The sequence below is a fragment of the Osmia lignaria genome, chromosome 12 (genome assembly GCF_051020975.1).
Source record: "Osmia lignaria lignaria isolate PbOS001 chromosome 12, iyOsmLign1, whole genome shotgun sequence".
NCBI lineage: Eukaryota > Metazoa > Arthropoda > Insecta > Hymenoptera > Megachilidae > Osmia > Osmia lignaria.
The window spans coordinates 9,579,611-9,598,872 of record NC_135043.1 but is presented as its reverse complement, the minus strand read 5'-3'; the positions used below and the strand labels follow the sequence as shown (position 1 = coordinate 9,598,872).

The 19,262-nt window shown below is 37.9% G+C and overlaps 1 protein-coding gene across 3 annotated transcripts; it reads left to right on the top strand.

Moving 5' to 3' along the window:
- Positions 1–6: 6 nt before the first annotated feature.
- Positions 7–19,050, top strand: wdb (serine/threonine-protein phosphatase regulatory subunit widerborst). Of its 3 annotated transcripts, none has more exons than XM_034320885.2 (9): positions 7–1,294; positions 14,995–15,191; positions 15,273–15,467; positions 15,555–15,685; positions 15,762–15,879; positions 15,956–16,231; positions 16,312–16,541; positions 16,669–16,851; positions 16,924–19,050. In XM_034320885.2, the coding sequence occupies exons 1-8, from the start codon at positions 1,156–1,158 to the stop codon at positions 16,814–16,816; spliced, it is 1,434 nt and encodes a 477-aa protein (XP_034176776.1). In that variant the 5' UTR covers positions 7–1,155; the 3' UTR covers positions 16,817–16,851; positions 16,924–19,050. The 3 variants fall into 3 exon arrangements, with proteins under 3 accessions (XP_034176776.1, XP_034176775.1, XP_034176778.1); XM_034320884.2 differs by having other exon boundaries at positions 9–1,294; positions 16,669–16,820; XM_034320887.2 differs by lacking the exon at positions 7–1,294 and adding an exon at positions 7,731–7,752 and having other exon boundaries at positions 16,669–16,820.
- Positions 19,051–19,262: the final 212 nt, after the last annotated feature.

Here is a 19,262-nt window from a genome sequence, read left to right as displayed (position 1 = left end):
CCGGCCGATGATTGCCGAGTGCACATTACTATTTTCAGGCACACAAGGCACCTCTTGACGGGTTTTCAATAAGTGAAGAGGGCGACGGTGCAAAGATCCTTTTTTCTTTTTCATTTAAATTTTACGTACGGTAGATGCCGAAATTGTAGTGGCTTGTGTTGCACGTAATAAAACGTACGATGCTGGAAGACGTCTCGGCAGGGCTTAATGCCTGACGGTCTGTCGGTCGTTTCGGCAAAAATGAAAGAAGCTCGTCGGTCCGAGCAGCTGATGGCGGCCGAGAGCTGTTCAAGCCTCTGTGTCCCCCATCGCGGCGTTTAAATGAGTGTGTGCGTTTAACTGATCGAACGAAGTTCGGCTACCACTTACGGAAACAAGATAAATCCTGTGGAAGATAGATTTCGCGCGGCGAGAGACCGCCTGCAGACGAGCTACGAGGTATTTCGTAACGGTGCTTCTTTAGCGACTCGGTACCCGACACGCAAGCACGGTGGAGTAAGCCTGCCAGCCGTTCACGGTCTCTGGTGCTGTGAATCATATATTTCGTTTGAACCGAAAAAACTGAAGGATAACGAAGCTACAAATAAAGGCACCGGTGGTTTCAGGTAACGTGTAATCCACATACGATCAAGGAACGACACGGTGCCGCTTCTGTGTTGCACAGTGTAGGTGGGAGATTCGACGTACGACGGGGCGTGCGTTCGCGTGTGACAACGCCTAACAAGCGATCGCGCCCCTTTTCTCGGCCGATACATAAACGAGTCGGCAATTTCTTCCGAAAATTTAATCAATTTGTGAACTCGGTGGATCTGCTCGATTGACAAGCATTCTCTATTAGCACGCTGCCCTATTACACGGAAAAGCTCCTCGTGCTATGCACGCATCACTATCAATTTTCACCCCTCTCTGCCACAGGAACATCTGAACAGTAGGTTACCGTGATTCCAAACACACCACGTGCGCTTTGTAATCGTGTAGTGCTACTTTGTCCTTGTGAGTGTAGTGCGTTCATCCTCGTCGACGCGGAATGCGGCTTCCTCGGGGTGGACGCAATCTTTAGTCGCGTCCAACGCCGGAAAAGTGCAGCCGAGGCACGAAAGTACCTCCAGTGTTCCACTTCCCTCCAGTTCTCACAGTGCCTCTGTTAATCTCAACATGTCGTCAGGGACTTTTGTGGACCGGATAGATCCCTTCGCCAAGAGATCTCTCAAGAAAAAAAACAAAAAATCACAGGGCTCATCACGATACCGTAACTCCCAAGATGTTGAGCTTCAGCAGTTACCGCAGCTCAAAGGTTAGTTATAACTCCATAACTTACATTTATTCTTCTCGCTATTACATTTTCAATAATAACATCAGAAATATAATAATGACTCGTATAGCAATAGAATTTATGAAAATAGATATTTTCTTTGCTTTATTCTTTTTCAAACCTTATAGGTTTTTAAATAACAACAGTAATAGCTTGCAGTGATCATTTTTTTGTACAGCTATACTTGAACCACAAAGTATGTGGTTCAAGTATGACAAATAATAGTATTTGGATTATAATTTGTCTAGTACTTATTGTTTTTATATTTTTATCACACTTATGATTCATTGTTCTTATATAATAGAATGAATATTTCATTTGAACTAGTATATCAAAATAAATTTATTTAATGACACCAAAATGTGAGAATTTGAACTGTCTGCTTCTTGATATCATTAGGTTCAAACATTATTGAATTTGTATAGCTAATAACTCATTTATTCTTTTTGTATCGAGCAATCATAATGTACAAATGAAATGGAACTGTCTGTGGTAGTAAACAAAGTTACTAAGTAATATGTTAATGATTCCAATACTGATTTATTTTCAGTCTTGATATAAATTTCATGAACATATTCAGCAAAATGCAATTCTAATATTAATATATCTTCAATAATAATGGATGAAGTGTATAATTAATATGAGTTTCATGTAATTTTCACGAATTATACATTAGATTGCTCGATACATATAGATAGGTCTACAGTTGCCGAAGCTAACCTCAAAATATCTAAGGGGAAAGCGTGTTCGAATTGAGCATGAAATCTTATTGTTTCTTTCTAAATACTTGATACAATCATGATATGGGATGACAAAAATTGAGATTTATCGAATATTTCGAGAAGATAAGTTTTAATTCTATGAATACGTGTCCAGCGTACTTCGTATTGACGTATGTTCTGAAAATCGATGAGAACAGCAAAGCAGAGGTCAGTTCGCGTTACTCGACTGATTTTTCTGCGATATAAATTTTAAGCGCTATCAATAATCATAACACGAAAGATAAAAAAAGATGTTAAGTTTTTTTATACATTTTTCAAAATAATTAAGTTTATTTTATGCGCATAATACATGTGTGCATGACTATGTGCGAATTGAAAACTGGAATTTATATCGGTGCTTGCACATTTCTGTTACGCCATGTGCGTGTCATTTTACGTCACGTATTTCTATTACCCCTGTCAGGGATTTTATTTTGTCGATTTATACATCCCTCTGGGTTGACAACAATCTGACAATATCCGTAAAATCAGATTATCCGTGGAATTCTGATTCTGTTCTTGTTGATTAGGCCGTTCCCCTGTCGCCCGTCCTTCAAATCACTCTTACATAACCTCTACAAGCTTATTATCTCTTGCAGTTGGAAGTTGGTTATACGGGATTAATTGTTCGTTTTGAAAAAGAACCGTTGCATATACCGTTGAAATAACAGTTTTTTAATTAACCAAGTATCCGTTTGAATGTTTGAAGATAAATCAACTACATATTCAGAAGTTCAACGTTATTCTTTCATTTTTTTAAGTAAAGATACTTGAGCATTGATATAATTTAAAGATGGAGGACCGTTTTATCAGTTTGTTGCGATTATTTTTATTAAAATCATGAGATTTGATTCGAAAGAAACGTTTGTAAGGGGGATCATACTATGACGCGTTAGCGTGTCGTCGGATCAATCTTGACTCAACGAATTTACACTATTTTCGTATGGGAGGTGGTGCTTGAAAACAGTATACATATAGTGACCTATAAACTCGCGGCACGTTCCAACGTCGAGCGGTTATGCGAAATACAGGCATCCACCTTGCAGTAGGCAGTGTCGTTCACCTCTGCCAATAAAACAGCAGTGGTAGTCCTTAGTCTCTCCTTCCCTTATACACTGTCGTCTTCTCCGCTTCTCTCCTTCTCCTCTTCTCCTTCTTGTTCCTGTCTCTTTATTTCTACATTAGTTTCTTCGTCGTCTCGTACCCGTACGCCGCGTACATAACCTTTACGCACGTGTTTTCAACTCGAGCGTCGTCTACGTGCATTTACGTATCGACACGCGACGTCACGTGTTTCATGGAAAAGTAACTTTCGATTATAAATGAAAAGTAGAGAACAAGGCTCGTGCTCTTGACAAAAAATATTGTAGCCCTTTTCCTAAAACGTTCAGTAACGTTTGATATCTCCTTATCAAACGTCGGTAATCGTTTAGGGATACCCAAACTCTTAGTTACTAGAAAAAATTACTAGGAGCTTATTAAAAAAATATTATCAATTCTTCGATCTGTTAATGAAACGATAAAAAATAAAAGAAATGCCGTTCTTTGCGATAGCTCGTGATATCTCGGTAGAAGGGTCAAACGCGTGTAATCCTGGTTTCATGCAGGATTTATGTACTGCATAGAGTCTGCGGCATAAGACCAAAGCAAGGAAATATATTTCGGGCTGGTTACGTACACGAAGGAACTCGTACCAACGATTGCGGTGCTCGAGATGATTTTCAGAGACAGAACGCTGCAGAGAGTCCTTCGTACGGATATCAGGTCAATTGTGACCCAGACCTACGAGAATTGATTACCTTTTGTTCCGTAGGTGTAAGGTTACACGGAAAGATCATAGTACTCGATTCACAACGATACAGAGACAGTGACGTGTTTAAAATCGCGTTTAGATAATAATACGAGCATTTCGTCTCTGCTCTGCAGAGCCAGCCTACGAATAAGACTTATTTAGAAACACGTAGGTGTGCGCCCGGTGTCTGCCTACGTTTCGCGATCACCCAGCCGAAGTACCTTGGAAGTTTTAATCGTCTGTGTTGTAAAGTAGGAGGAAAACTTTTATGTTTTCGATCAACAAACGCCTTATCCTTTGATTAGATTTTCATTGTGACCCGTGTTTTCAAGTTTTTTTTGTTTCAAGTATATATATAGGGGAAAAAGATTGTTACGAATGGTGCTTGAAGAAAGTAATTTTATATTATCAAATTATCTGAAATTAGAAAATTAAAAAAGATTATTCTTTAAGTGATCTGATTAAGTTAGATTCTTTTATTAGATATCACGTGTTTTGAAGTATAGAAAAAAATTCTTCCTAGAATTACTTGAGCGCGTCACGTGACATTCATGAAACCAAATTCCCTAAACTCATGCTCCGAATCGAAGGATCACGGTTATCGATATTACGTACGGTATTCGATGGATCGTCTCGGAACTCACGATCGAGACGTATCGTTATCTGTTCGTGCTGTATCACCGAATGTTACAACAGGCCAGTACGATCCTCGGTAATCGGTTGCTGACAGATACGAAGCCTCAGATTTATCATCGAGCAGAAAACAAACTGTTCGCGCGTACCGTGAGCAACGGTATAACATGTGTATGATTTTTCTTGCGATTACTACCTGCCCATCACTTGCTCGCTTATCATCACGTCAATGTTAATAAATCCTCATATTTTTTTTTGCATAAAACGAATCGTTTGTTACGCCACCTTTTGACTGATTCTTTCTTTCAGCGATCGATTACCTAACGCATCCTCTTATGCTCTAACTGTTAGAGTCTAACAAGGGGAACGTACGGCCGTGAACTAACCGATTCGGCTTAAACTTTGCGTAATTACAAAGAATATCAGTCATAACAATTTTACAATCTCAGAATGCACAATTCTAAAAACGTTAAAGAAAAATTTACATTCAATATTTTTTAATATATATTTGAGATTGCATTCCAGTAGGTTTCCAAAGGTTGACTTGCGATACTCTATACATTAATTCGCAATAATAAGTTGCATTCGTTGGCAGATTGGTTCTAATGTACAGAATAAATGGATCGCAGAAGGGTTAAAGGGGAATCGGCAGTTAGCGCGTCTTGTATCGCAGTTGAGAAATCTGTTTAAACTCGATGACGCGGCTAGGGTATTATTCCTACTTTTATTTGGTAATAATATTTTCTACTCTTGAGTTACTCGAGGCACTTAAAATACGTTTTAGATATTTTTCTCAACGATATCGATAAGTCATATTAATAATCAGATTCGAAGTAGACGAATGCATGCAGAATTGCTCTTACGGCACGCGTGTACCCTCCAGCGACGATCAGTCGCTACTAGCGAACGTTTTTCCACTTGTCGCGCACGAAATTGGACTAATTTCGTACACTTCCGGTTTCCTGTAGGGTTCTCACGCATTTTGCCCGTCTACCGTTCGCCGTTTACCCTCCTACTTTCTTTTCCACTTCGACAGAACCGATGCAAAATGGAGGTCTACAGAAAATGACTAGAGGGCAAACGGTTGAAAAACAATAAAAGTTTGCGACAACAGAACGGCTTATAGCTTTTGAAGGGTGCAGCCGACTGTCGAGATGGAAAATAAAAATTTGCTCGCGATGCATTAACGTTATTACATTAAACGAGACCTGGTCTAAACGCGTGGAGGCTTCAAAGAGATAAAAGGGTTCGCGTTCGAATCAGCAACGAAGCTAGTTCAACGAGATTATAACCGTAGCAACGTGTTCACTTGAAACGTCCTCTTCTTTCTCTTTGCACGTACCTCGAGTAACAAATATTTCAATGAAATTCGTGAAAATCATCTCGCGGTTTGGGGAAAGACTTCTATCTTTATTAGACGAGAATCAATAAATCTCCTTTCTAACGTTTGCTTATTTATTCACTAGGAACTTTTCAAACGACTTAATACTTTATTCTCCTCTTGGAAATGGAGAGCGGTACCAAAGGGTTTCACTTTACTCTTTCCTTCTAGATTCTCACACAGAATCACCCGGTTTGACACTGAATGCAACAGTTTGTAGGTGTTTCCACGATTCCACGTGGTTCGCCGTCCACGAACGGCCGGTGATACAACACTGGCCACCGAGCCGTAAACGCGAGTGAGTACGCGATTCGCCTAATTGACGAGCACCATTGATCGCGCTACGGTCATTGTCAAGATCATCGCTAGCGCAGTTTTCTAGTAGAGAGTGGGCGAGTAACGCGATCGTCAAGTTACATTTGTATCGAGAACAATATTCCTTTTTTACCTCGTCGATTAGAATTCATACAGTCATTTTCGTGGAACATTGAGTTATTCTGTGATACTTTTATGTCATGAAAATACTGTCAGACCCGAAAAGACTTGGTTTGATATGCAACGACCTAATGGAATCCCCAGGTCGAGTATCTTCTTGATACTCGGAGAAAGACGTTTCCCCTTATTTGCATTTTGATAAAGAGACACACCTCTGTTCGTTGAAAATGCCACGTTTCACCGTCACCTTCGACACGCAAACAATTCTCGTTAATCGATGTCCGCGAGACGTTTTACTGTAATCTATCGCGTCATTTGCCTCGAGTTTATGGAAAGAACGTATCCACTCTAACGGGCTCCGACGATAATAATTATGTTAATAACGTGACGCGTGCATTTGGCTTCTCCTCTCTTTTCTTCGTCTGTGAATCGTAAACAAAACGAGGGAACTCGTTAATTGCTCCCTGCCATTGACATTGACGCGAGTCGTTATGGCAGAGACCAGGGTCTGTCCCTAATAACAGGCGTCCCAGGAACAGTGAACGAAAAGAGGAGGAACGAGTGCATCCACGAGTGGCATCGACGGAACGGCGTCGATAGACGCGACGAATGGCGTCGCGTCGCTTAAACATTCCCTTCGACGTTCCGCTAATTGGCTTCGATTTCGTTCGACATTCTGTTCGCGTTTCCTAACAGGGGAAGAGTTCATTCTGTGTCAGCCATTTCTCGATTCATACCGTTCGTAAACATGGCCGATGAAAATGGAGGGAAAAAATATTCTCGACTTGTGTTATCATTTACCACGGGGCTTTATCTTATTTTTACTTCCTATTTTATTGTTAACTGCGCTTGGATCGTTTATTGGCATTGCATTGATGCTGTTTATCGACCTTGAAACAAGTTATGTAATTAAATATTTCAGCTTACTAATTAAAGAGCCTTTGGTTGGTTTCTTGATCAACAGGTATTTGTTCGCTTGCAAGATAACGTTGCCGTCGATTAAAATGGAATTGAAAAGTCGTATACTTTGCGCTTAATTTGCTTCTTGGTCCTCCGTGAAAATCGAATCCCGATTCTTCCGCAATCACGCTCCCCATTGTAGTTGCGAGCGTCCTCCGCGTTGGATGCAGGCCATCCGTGGAACACCGAGAGGATCGAGACCTTTTCCCTTAATCAAAGATTGGATCCCGTCCAAGCGTATTTGCCGAGCAACACGCTCGATGGGAGTTAAGCTGTAGCTGGTGTAACGAGAACCAGGGGTCAAGAATCTTTCTTTCTTCACGAGAATCGTCGAGTCTACGCCGAACAGAGTTCTGGATCACTGTACAACCGTCTGACGATCATCTTGTTGAGGAAGAAGATACCTGTGACTATAACAAAATATTGAAACAGTGAATGAACTGAAGAACGAAGGAAGAGCAAGACTTAGCAATGAATTGTGAGTTGCCAAAGCGAAAGGGATCTTCTTTCAGCAAGGAGTCCCTTACCAGAGGAAGTTATACTTTTATAACTATGCAGTTCTAAGGCAGAAGCGATTATTACGGTTAACTATTCTCTGAAGAATACATTGCGAAGATTAAGGAAAATGATATATTGCAAAGCATTTGAAATGATCGCCCCAATTTGCATTATTATCCGTGCGCTCAGAGCACTTATTGAAACTCGAGCAAAATAAAATTCAAAAAAAAAATATATATGAACAATAACGAATTAATATTTATAAGTAAACAAAGATTGGATCGATTGAGAGCGAAGTGTAGAGCTCGTTAATGTTCTCCCGTTATGATGTTGTCCGAGCAATTATCGAGATTACATCGTTCACCGATGAACAACTGTTCGATTGTTACATCGGCAAATTACGTGTCGAGCTTACGACTAGACGTCGGTTAATTGTCCTCGAGAAAAACAGGGTAGAGGAGCGTTGATAGAGGAGAATCTTAATAGAGTCATCTACGATCTCGTTGCTCGCCGCGTTCTTTAGTATCGTTTCTCGACTCGGCGTTGCAACCTTGTTAATTCTCGCCCGCTAACTTTGTAGTCGTTGCTTTCCTAATTAACGAAGGTTATTGCTGGTGATATGAATTAAAAGGCGACTGAAATTCAACTAAAACCGAGGATATAATTACTCGGTTTTTCATGGATTTTTATAAAAATATTAAATGAGTATAAATACTATTGCCGTACCGTATAAGTAGTACTGTGAAGGGAAAAATGACAGTGAGCAAGCGGTAGTCTAGTGGATAAGGTAAACGACTGCGAATCCAAAGGATCAGAGTTCAAATCCTCCGTGGGGTGTGTTAACCTTTGGTTTTTAACGAATTTCTATAAAGGTATTAAAGTAATTAATAAAAATACTAATTATCTATTATATTAATTAAAAATATGAAATGGAAATTCTTCACAAAACTAATAAGAAAAATCGTCAAAGTAGAAATGAAATAGTACAGAAAGAAAAATGTGTAGACACACAAAATAACGTTTGTTGCTTCGCTACGTAGTTGTGAAGCAAAGTGAAAACCCTGAAGTTAATTCGCTAGACGATATCGCGAGACAAGTATAATAGGATAGTAACAGAAAGTTGCGACTATGATATGTACTAGTGGTTTTCTTCACCCAGATATTATTACTAATCACAATCTCCTTAACAATTTGATATAAATTACAATGAAATTGGACTTCATAAAAGGAGCTTTATAAGAATTTGTAAAAAAGAAAAAAATATTGAATTAACTCATAATTACAGTAACATCATCGGAACATCGACCTTTCTATGAGCTCTTGAAGACGATATCGCATTACGTTGTCCCATTCAGCTAATGAGAATTACGTAACGACACGCGCCGTCATTGCATTCTATCCTGGAATCGACTTGCAATCGTTACCCCCTTGCTACAATTGAATCGAGAGAATCAACCTAGACTCTTATCTCAAAACGAACCTTATCTTCATTCATTAAAATATTGTAATACCGTATCCAACATGTCGATCCTTGTTTTCTTACATCTCCATCGAATTGAAAGAAAACACACACCCACACAGCTTTCTGTGTTCTCCTACTAGCAAAGAAGATATATATATATCTATATCGATCAGCAGCTGATGGAAGAGAAAATTGAATGCAAAGATCCCAGAAAGATGGCGATATACATTGCTGATGGAAGAAATCGAACTTGAAGGATCTTCGATATGTATGCCCTGAAGAAGAAGAAGAGGAAGAAGAAATGGAAAATGAGAGGAGGTAGAAAAGAGTAGGAGAGACAGAGAAAGAGCCGGGCCACCCGACGAACCCCCAGAGAAGCGACGGCAGTGGGAGTATTGATCCGGAATGCCGGCGACCGCCTGCCTCGAACACTCTCCACTACTCCTTTACCTTCTCTTCTCTACAACTACTCTATCCCTATCTCCCTTCTCTGTGGCTGGTCTAGTACACATACACTTTCTAGCATCTCTGTTTAACCCCATCCTCATCGTTGTTCTTGTTCCGGTCTTCGTTTATTCCAAGTGTTCGCACTCCCTTTCTCTGAGCTTCCAAGGCAAAACCCTAACTAAACCACGAATTACTCGTTTGCCTCTTGCCTTCTTCCTCGATTTCATACCTCGCGATCGTATCCTTGGTACCGTATCAAATTTCAACTTTCTCTCTCTCTCTTCAGCTTCTCTTCTTTTCCTGGGGATATATTAAAACACCATATTGCGATCCCCTTTTGTCTCTTACTTGAGGTTACTCGTCTTCCTTTTGATGTAATATTCTGGAACGTTTTCCAGCTTTGTAGCACGCCCCTCCCTAACTTGAAAGGAAGTTACGCGTAGCAGCCTCCTCCTGGTCGCTTCCGGTAGCGCGCCAGCGTCGAAGGTGCTGCCATTTTGGAATAAACGACACACCGTTTTAAGCGTGATTTACTCTGCGCCTCCGGCGTTATTCGCGAACCGTGTACCAGACCTACGGCTACGTTTTTCTGTGTCACCATTTTGGCTGAGATAGATCTGCACAAGAACGCATGGTTTTGAATAATGCTGAAGGGGTTACCGGTAACCACTTTGGCATGATTAATTCCTAGTCAGGTGGGATCCGGAGGGATAAAATGAATACTATTAACCCCTTGAAACTCAGTGTGGTATTGTTTGAACTATTCATTTTTTTTTTTCTTTAATTGCATCGAGCATGTACCAGCAAAGGTAACGAAGCATCTACCACGATTTACATTTTTCTTCGAACGCTTGCATCGTGACCAAGTACATAGTATCGAGCGAGGCATACACACACAGGGGCGATCGTTTTGTTGGTCGCTTGAAGAACCAGCAGAGACCCCTTGGTCGCATCAAAGAATCGTGGCGGTGGGCGAATAGTCGTAAAAGCAAAACGTGTTCATGTTGCAAGGCCACGGGAGCGATATACTACGCTTGCCGGCAACAGTACGTGAAAGTACATCGCTTTATGAATGAAATTATAAATACGTGCATGCTAAGGTGATCGTGCACGTAATTCAGGTACAACCTGCCGAGTCTCTTGTTGCTCTTATTTTAGAATCTTTCGCGATCATCGATTTACCCCGTCCTCCTCCAACCCTTTATTGACTCGAACAATATTATCCGTCTGATTTGATGCGGTTGATCGATGAAAGAATAATAAATCTAAATCGATTGCATAAAAACTCGTCTTTGGAAAGGGGTACAAAATAGCACTTAGAAGCGTATCCATATGAAGCTTAAATTTTCATGAAAATGACCTTATGAACTCTTGGTGCATCCACAGGTGATACAGGGTTAGGTTCGAAGAATATTCGATTATAGATTAGATAGAAGCATGCGCGACCCTGGATCGTATGATGCAAATTCGATCCGCTAATAACAGATAATAAAATCGCATTTCCTACATGCTATACCGCGCGCCAGTCGACGCGGCGCTGGTGAAATTCTAATTATGTTTTGGACATGTAGCAAGCACTCTCATTCCGGGCACGGTATCAATTCGCGTGCTGAATGTCGTCATTCGAAAATGACGCTTGTTCGTGACAAACCAATTTCTTCCTCCTTCTTCCGTCTCTAAACACGTGCCACCTTTTGGCCGACTAATCGGTATGGCGTGTTAAGAAAAATTGGTTAAGCGTTTTGAACGTCGCGGAATTATTAATTTTTTAATTACAATTGGTATCTGATAAAAAAGAAGATAGAGAAGTTTTATACACGTACACGTATCGCGTGGAAACACGCCATAAGAGGGAGGTCTAGAAGCATTCGCCTAATTCGATAAATTCATTGAGGCCATGCTTCAGACTCACGGAAAGCAAAGTTACTAGGGAACACGGGTCCTTCTCCCGCGATTATTATACTCATCGATAAAGCGAATTCGATTAGTCGACGAACGTTCACTCGATTCTAGTAAAAACGTTCTGAGAAAATGCCGGTCAGTGGTACGAGGCTGGAAATAAAATGAAGGGGGGGTTTCTGGTCACATCGGTGGATAGAAAGATACGAAATTATCGAGGCTGTACGATCGCGTAAAGAAAACAACGATTATTGCTCTCGCGACTCATTGACTGACCTGAAAATAAACCCTACGGAGAGAGTTCTTTTTCCTTCTCTGTCCTCTGTTTCTCTCGTTCGTTTTTTACCATCGGAACGTCGAGACTGAAATCTCTATCGACCATGAAAGTAGCAGCGAAACGAGGCGAAAAAAGATTCAGTCAGCGTGCACACACGTAGACGTTCGAGCTAGGTATATTTTTAAAGTTTATCAGTCCGAACCAATTCGACGTACGATCGAACTGCTACTTACGGTTACGACTACTTCTGCGTTCACAATTAGATTTTCCATCTTTTTTAAACCGTACTGAAAACATCGGTCGACGTTCAAACGCACGCGTTCACAAGGTCGCATAGCTGGAATATTCGGCTCGCAATTTCACTCGTACTGTATACGAGATACGTATACATATAACGTTACGCGTTCGCAATAAGTAGATCGTTAATTGATCGTTAGCAGCACATTGGCGTGAGGCTTCTGGCACACTGAACGTTTCCCGCATATATCCGTGTCCGTTGCGCGGTATACTTTCCACTGGAATTTCCAGTTGGATCAAAGCGATTGACTCGTTGTCGTTTTTTTCTTTCTATCATTACATACGCTGGGGGAACGTGTATTGCAAGTCATACGATGAAAATTGTGTATCATGTCGGATGCTGCGGTCTCGAGATGCTACTGTCGATTATCGATAAGTAATCGATATCTTATCTTACGTCATCGATAGCACTGTGATTGTGACTTACGAGACACTCATTCCAGTTTCATACGCACCATTATTAAAGTCAAATAGATATAGAAAAGTATTTTCCTATTTAATATTTTTTTTTTTTTTCGGAAATTACATTCCTGTATCTCTTTTATTAACCACATGCCCCATATGAAACGTCAAATACAATTTTTCTGTCGGAAATCATGATTGAGTTAATATTTGAATGAACAAGTTTCGTGCACGAGTCGAGAGCCACCTATCGACCATTTTTATCGACCGCTATTAGCGGCATTCTAACGGTCGTGATTGCGGCGAAAATCGGTGGCTCAAAATTTCATTCATCCGAGATTTCGGCTCTCTCGTGCAGCGTGCTCTGCAATTACGTAAATCCGTCGTACGTATAGGGGCAACGTAAAGGCCAGTGTAATTGAAGAGTAACTTTGTTAAATAAAAACTTGGAATAGAGTTGTCGCCGCTTGCTCGTTTTCCCGATTCGCGATTAAAGCGATCTCTGGCGAGAGAATCTTTAATGCTTCTTACTAGTACCGTGCGTGCATGCTGTGCACGTTTTTGGCTTGTTTTTGCATTCACCTCTCAGCACCCCTTCAACCGTAACCCGTCTGGCTATCCATTACAAACACGTACTCTGAGTATCGAAGGATTTGATCTACGAAGCAATCTTTCTTTCTCAATTTCCTTGTATCAAGTGTTGTGGATCTATTATTAGTATCATTTCTATAGTTAGAACAAATATATTTATCATTAGTTTTGATATTCTAAACGGATTGTTGCTTACGGCTGTTGTTTGATCAGATTGTTATTTTTGATTTGTTTTCAAGAACCACGGATTTTTTACTATGATACATGGAGTATTGAGTATCATCGTCGCGGAAGTTCGCTTTAACGAGCAAATGGCGACATTGGTTTAACGTCATGGCCTTCTACGTTAATTATCTTACTCTCGATAGCGCAATCCACGATTCGGAAGCCACAAGAACCGTGTTTGCGCGTAGCTGAAAATATATATACGATCATCAATTTCTGATTATCAGTTTCCAATTTGATACAGATCAACGAACAACGAGAGTTTTTCGACGATATTAACTTTTATCCAACGGTTACCGATAATTCTTTACCTTTTGTAATAAAAATAGAAAAACTGATACTTCTATCAAGGGCTTAAGATGAATGAGACAGCAGAAATGCAAGTTTAAAGTTCATTACGTGGCTGAATCGATACGCCACCGTCGAAAAGAAATAGAAACTGTGAAATGGTAAAGTGGGACCGACGTATAAAAGAAAAAGGACAAAATAAAGTTTGTTCTGCCTTCTGTCCTCCTTTCCCTGTAGCGTGAATGAAAACTTCATTCGCGAGAACGATCAACCCCCAGGAGTAAACACGCTAATAAAGCTGAGTAATTTATACTACAGCTGCTATTTTCTCGTTCAAATTCCGAAGAAAACAGAAGCCATAAGATGTCGCTTCAACGCATGATTTTTTTTCCCTACTTTTTACAAAAGTCAGTTGGCCTACTTTCATTGTTCGAAATAGTTTCTTGCGGTTGATGAAATATTTAAGTTTTCCTCAAAATGTTGGCGTATATGCAACCTGGTATATGCGATTACAATTTTCTCATGAATACAATGTTGCTAAACCAAGCATGATGCAGAAAAAATTTTGTTTATCGTTTATATAACAGGCGAAGAAAAATAACATTTAATATTTTGATGACGCCAAAGAAAACAGTAGCGAACGAATTTATGCACCTTGGTCATAGCGCTGCTAATGGATAACTACGCGTACACCGCATGGTGCGCGCGTGTCGTATGAGCTCATAACCATAACCTTACTTGACATAACCTCCAATAAGATATCGTACGATATATTTTGCCGGCAATATAATAGAAATGTATCAATGTTATGCATATTTTTATGATATTTACAGAGCGCAAATACTATCTCAAATAAATGTTAATCAATCTAATTAATTTCGTTTATCTATTTATTGTACCTCTTTATTTTATTTCCTTCTTTTTAATAATAAACTGTATTTATTTTACTTATTTTTTTAGTACATTTGTATTTATCGTATTAGTAATTTGCGAATGATTTTGTTACTGATCATAAATTTCGTTTAATTGCAAGGAAATTTTTGAGCTTCAATTTCTATGTAGTTGGAACGTTCGAAGTCAATTCTAAAGATGTTACACAGTCCATAAGCAAACCGAAAATAACTTCACAGACTGTTAATCCTACTATATTGGGATTGACGTATCTCGTAGGTGGCACATCAAGTGATTAGTATTACGAACGACTTAACGATAATATTAATGGCCGAACCGTGTATTTACAGCAAAGTTGCATTTGATATTATCATAACAATACTATTAAATTAATAGGTTTTAATTTAACAAAAAATTTAAACGACGTTAATCATTTGTTACAGATGTCACACCATCGGAGCAAGAAGAACTGTTCATCAGAAAGCTCCGACAATGTTGCGTGACCTTCGATTTTATGGATCCTATGGCAGATCTTAAGGGCAAAGAAATTAAACGTAGTACACTCAATGAACTGGTGGAATATATCACAGCTGGACGAGGGGTTCTTACAGAGCCTGTATATCCTGAAATCATTAAAATGGTAAACATATTTCGAAACCAATATCTCTAAGGTATAATTTAGTAGAAGAACCTTTTCAATATGATAATGTGTTTGTTAAAGATTTCTGCAAATCTGTTTCGCACATTACCACCTAGTGAAAATCCAGATTTTGATCCAGAGGAGGATGATCCAACGCTAGAAGCCAGCTGGCCCCATTTGCAATTGGTTTATGAATTCTTTTTACGGTTTCTTGAATCTTCAGATTTTCAACCAGCAATTGGCAAAAAAGTTATTGACCAAAAGTTTGTTTTACAGGTATGATTTATAACATGTGTTATTTTGTTTCTGTGCAATATTCGTCATTATTATTCGATTTATTTTTATACGAATTTAATGTTTCAGTTATTGGAGTTATTTGATTCAGAGGATCCTAGAGAAAGAGATTTTTTGAAAACTGTTTTGCATCGTATTTATGGGAAGTTCCTTGGCCTTAGAGCCTTTATACGTAAACAAATCAACAACATTTTTTTGAGGTATTTGTATATATAATAAGCATTGCTCTGTGTATGCATATACAATGAAATTTTACTTAACTAATCATTGTTACAGGTTTGTATATGAAACCGAGCATTTCAATGGGGTGGGTGAACTTCTTGAAATTCTGGGTAGCATTATAAATGGATTTGCTCTTCCTTTAAAAGTCGAGCACAAGCAGTTTTTAGTTAAGGTAAAAATTGTTAATGTATGAATGAAAATATTATAAATTCATTTGAAAATATCGTTTATCATTTATTGTTTGACAGGTGCTGCTACCACTACATAAGGTGAAAAGTTTATCATTATATCATGCACAATTAGCTTATTGTGTGGTGCAATTTCTTGAAAAGGATGCAACCTTAACGGAACCAGTTATACGAGGCCTCCTTAAATTCTGGCCTAAAACGTGTAGCCAGAAGGAGGTAATGTTCCTTGGTGAAATTGAAGAAATCTTGGACGTGATAGAACCTAGCCAATTTGTTAAAATACAAGAACCTTTATTCAGGCAAATTGCACGTTCTGTGTCTTCGCCGCACTTTCAGGTATTTTAATTATAAATCTAGCTTTGTCATTCATGAAATGATGCTTTAACTTTACAACGCTAAAACTATTTTAATTATAGGTCGCTGAAAGAGCATTGTTCTTTTGGAATAATGAATATGTAATGTCTCTAGTCGAAGATAACAATCATGTAATAATGGGAATCATGTTCCCGGCATTGTATAGAATTAGCAAGGAACATTGGAATCAGACGATTGTCGCTCTTGTTTATAACGTTTTAAAAACATTTATGGAAATGAATAGCAAGCTCTTTGATGAACTAACTGCCAGCTATAAGTCTGAAAGGCAAAAGTAAGTAATGTTCAAGAAATAGAAAATTAAGTAAGGTTTAAAGAAGTTATTTCTTTTTCAAGACAACACATGAAATAAAAGCTTGTCGATAGAGTTTTTACATTATAGAAATATTTTATAATATCAGAGAAAAGAAGAGAGAAAAGGAAAGGGATGAACTGTGGAAGAAACTGTCTGAATTGGAGATAGAACGACGTAACGCGCTTACAGCTCCTCCTCCCCCCAATAATCCAGTTCCTGCCACAACAACAGCTTCGACACGAGCCCGCCCCTGAGCTGGTGTGTAATTATTTCTGTTGGTTATCGACTGGTAATTGATTTTCTTTTCAATTTAAATTTCTTATTATCTTTGACTAATCAAATATTATAAATCTGTTTCCAGGTGGAAGTACATTACCACGCTGCCCAATCATTAGCCCTTAGTTTACGTCGATTGTCCATACACTACATACAAAAAAATTACTGTTGTTAGTGGAGCAAAAAAAAAAAATGTTTCACGGCGGTATTCTTGACGTAATGTAATTTCTTTCGTTAGTTGTGCCTAAAAGGGCGAAATGGAGAAGAAAAAAATAATGAAAGGAGCAGTAATCGCAATTTTATTCTTCTTTGGCGCAATGATGATTGATGAGTTCTAATATTTTTATTGTGTACATTAATTTCTACTTTACCAATTTTTTTCTTTTTCTTTGACAGCAATGATTTAAGTTGTACAATGTACTCAGTGTCAGCACACAATACGAGAATGTTAGTCCCTTCTTAACTAAGGTTCAGCTGCGCTCGGTAGGAGGAGACGATCAAGGTGTAAATTCGAGTAGATACAGTATATTGTTATAATATTGATTTTTGCATGTGACATTTGCTTCAGTTACTAAATGGCTAATGTCCTCTCATGACTGACCCACCTTACTCCGATTCTCGCCTCCAACAGAGCCAGCAGGGGCGTTGTTTGAAATGTATCATATATTCGTATTAATAATAATAACTATAACAAAACATAATAAAATTAGGTAAATATATAAATATATATAAATATATATAATACAATATATTATAATAGTAATATTTGATGATACAAGTCACACATTCACACACACACGAATACATGAAAACTGTGGTAAATACGTGTAACGTACAGACCGATGTGCTACAAATACTAACATTGTGCTGACTGCATGCCCGCAGCAAATGGAATAAATTTTTTCAAAGAAAGAGAACCGTGATGATATGCGACAAGCATATCAAGAATAATATTATTGAATGATTAAGGTTTAATTCATTGAAACAAACGTAAAAAAATATATGTTGTTTTTTAAATAAAAAAGAAAATAAATAAAAAAAAAAAAATATGATGCGAGGGGCAAGTATACAATAAAAAATTTAATTGTACCAAAATATCCATTGCTTATAAATATAATAAATAATAGAGATACAATGCATAAGATTTATTCGGAGCTGTGCTCCCACAGGCCACCGCAAAGACGTGGGATCGTTTTTAAAGTTTCTTACCATTGCATAATAATAATAAACAATAGTAGCTCTTAATAAAATAGATGGTTAACAAATGAGTGACTGCTTGCTCATATTTTCATGAAGTAGCTGAGAAACATCTAACATATTTGTCTTATTTTACTTTTCCATCCTTCTTGTGTTAAATATGTTTTGTCTCATCTCATTGTACATTTTATTTACACTTGTACACTGTTTATCTCCACTTCATGAAAATTAATTTAAAAAAATAAATAAATTGAAATATATATATATATATATATATATTTTAATATATATATATATATATATATATATATATATAATTATTGTAAATGCTGTAATGTGACTCGAGGAAAACAACACGGATAAATTCATAAGAGTTCTATACGCATAAATAGACACTTTATTAAATGAATGTCTAATTTATTTCTACTCTCTAATTCTTTTTTAATCACTACTTAGTCGAACATCGGTAACATTGTAGATTGCTAAAAGTTTGTCGTGGCCTATGTTTTCTTTATTCCTTTTTTCTCTTCTTTCTCTCTTTGTTAAAGGTGTACAAACATCGTCCTCTTGTGTTGACACTAATAAAGCATTTTGATAATTATTATGTTTGGGGCTAACTTAGCTTTTAGTACAGTTGCAAATATATTACAATAAGAAATTCTAATGATATATTAGTATTTTTTTATATGGTATAAACTGCATTTGTATGACAGCATATAATTAACAGAATCGGATACGAAATATCTGCAAATAAGTACTTCCATTTTTTGCGGCAAAGTGAATATAATCAAAAGATTAGAACAATAGAGATCCTACGGATACAAACGCGAGCTACACTGTGATAGTCTATCGTACGTATTTATCGTTAAAATGCAATCATTAGTGATTATATTAGTTTTCTTTTCTCATGCAGATTACACTTGGAACAACCTCAATATATACGAGTAGTCCGAATTATAGCTGATATAATTTCATTGTAAATATATTTAATAGATATATATATATACTTCAGATACTCATATTAATCATTGTTAGGAACATAACAGCTGTACAGTTGATTTTAGAATGTAAAAAGAGTAACATAAATGAAAGTTGATTAATTTATCCTTGTCATATTAAACATAAGAATGATTAGCTATTCGTATAATAAATTTAAGTGCATTAATTCAATAAGATTAGTCATTATTTGTATATTTTAAAATAGTTGTTGCTTGATCACTTACAAGT

What these genes read in the sequence shown, in the direction of transcription:
- wdb (XM_034320885.2), top strand. Translation starts at nt 1,156, where the DNA reads ATGTCGTCAGGGACTTTTGTGGACCGGATAGATCCCTTCGCCAAGAGA. An exon ending in ACCAAAAGTTTGTTTTACAG is followed by an intron (nt 15,468 to 15,554) that starts GTATGATTTATA and finishes TTAATGTTTCAG; the next exon opens with TTATTGGAGTTATTTGATTC. An exon ending in ACAAGCAGTTTTTAGTTAAG is followed by an intron (nt 15,880 to 15,955) that starts GTAAAAATTGTT and finishes ATTGTTTGACAG; the next exon opens with GTGCTGCTACCACTACATAA.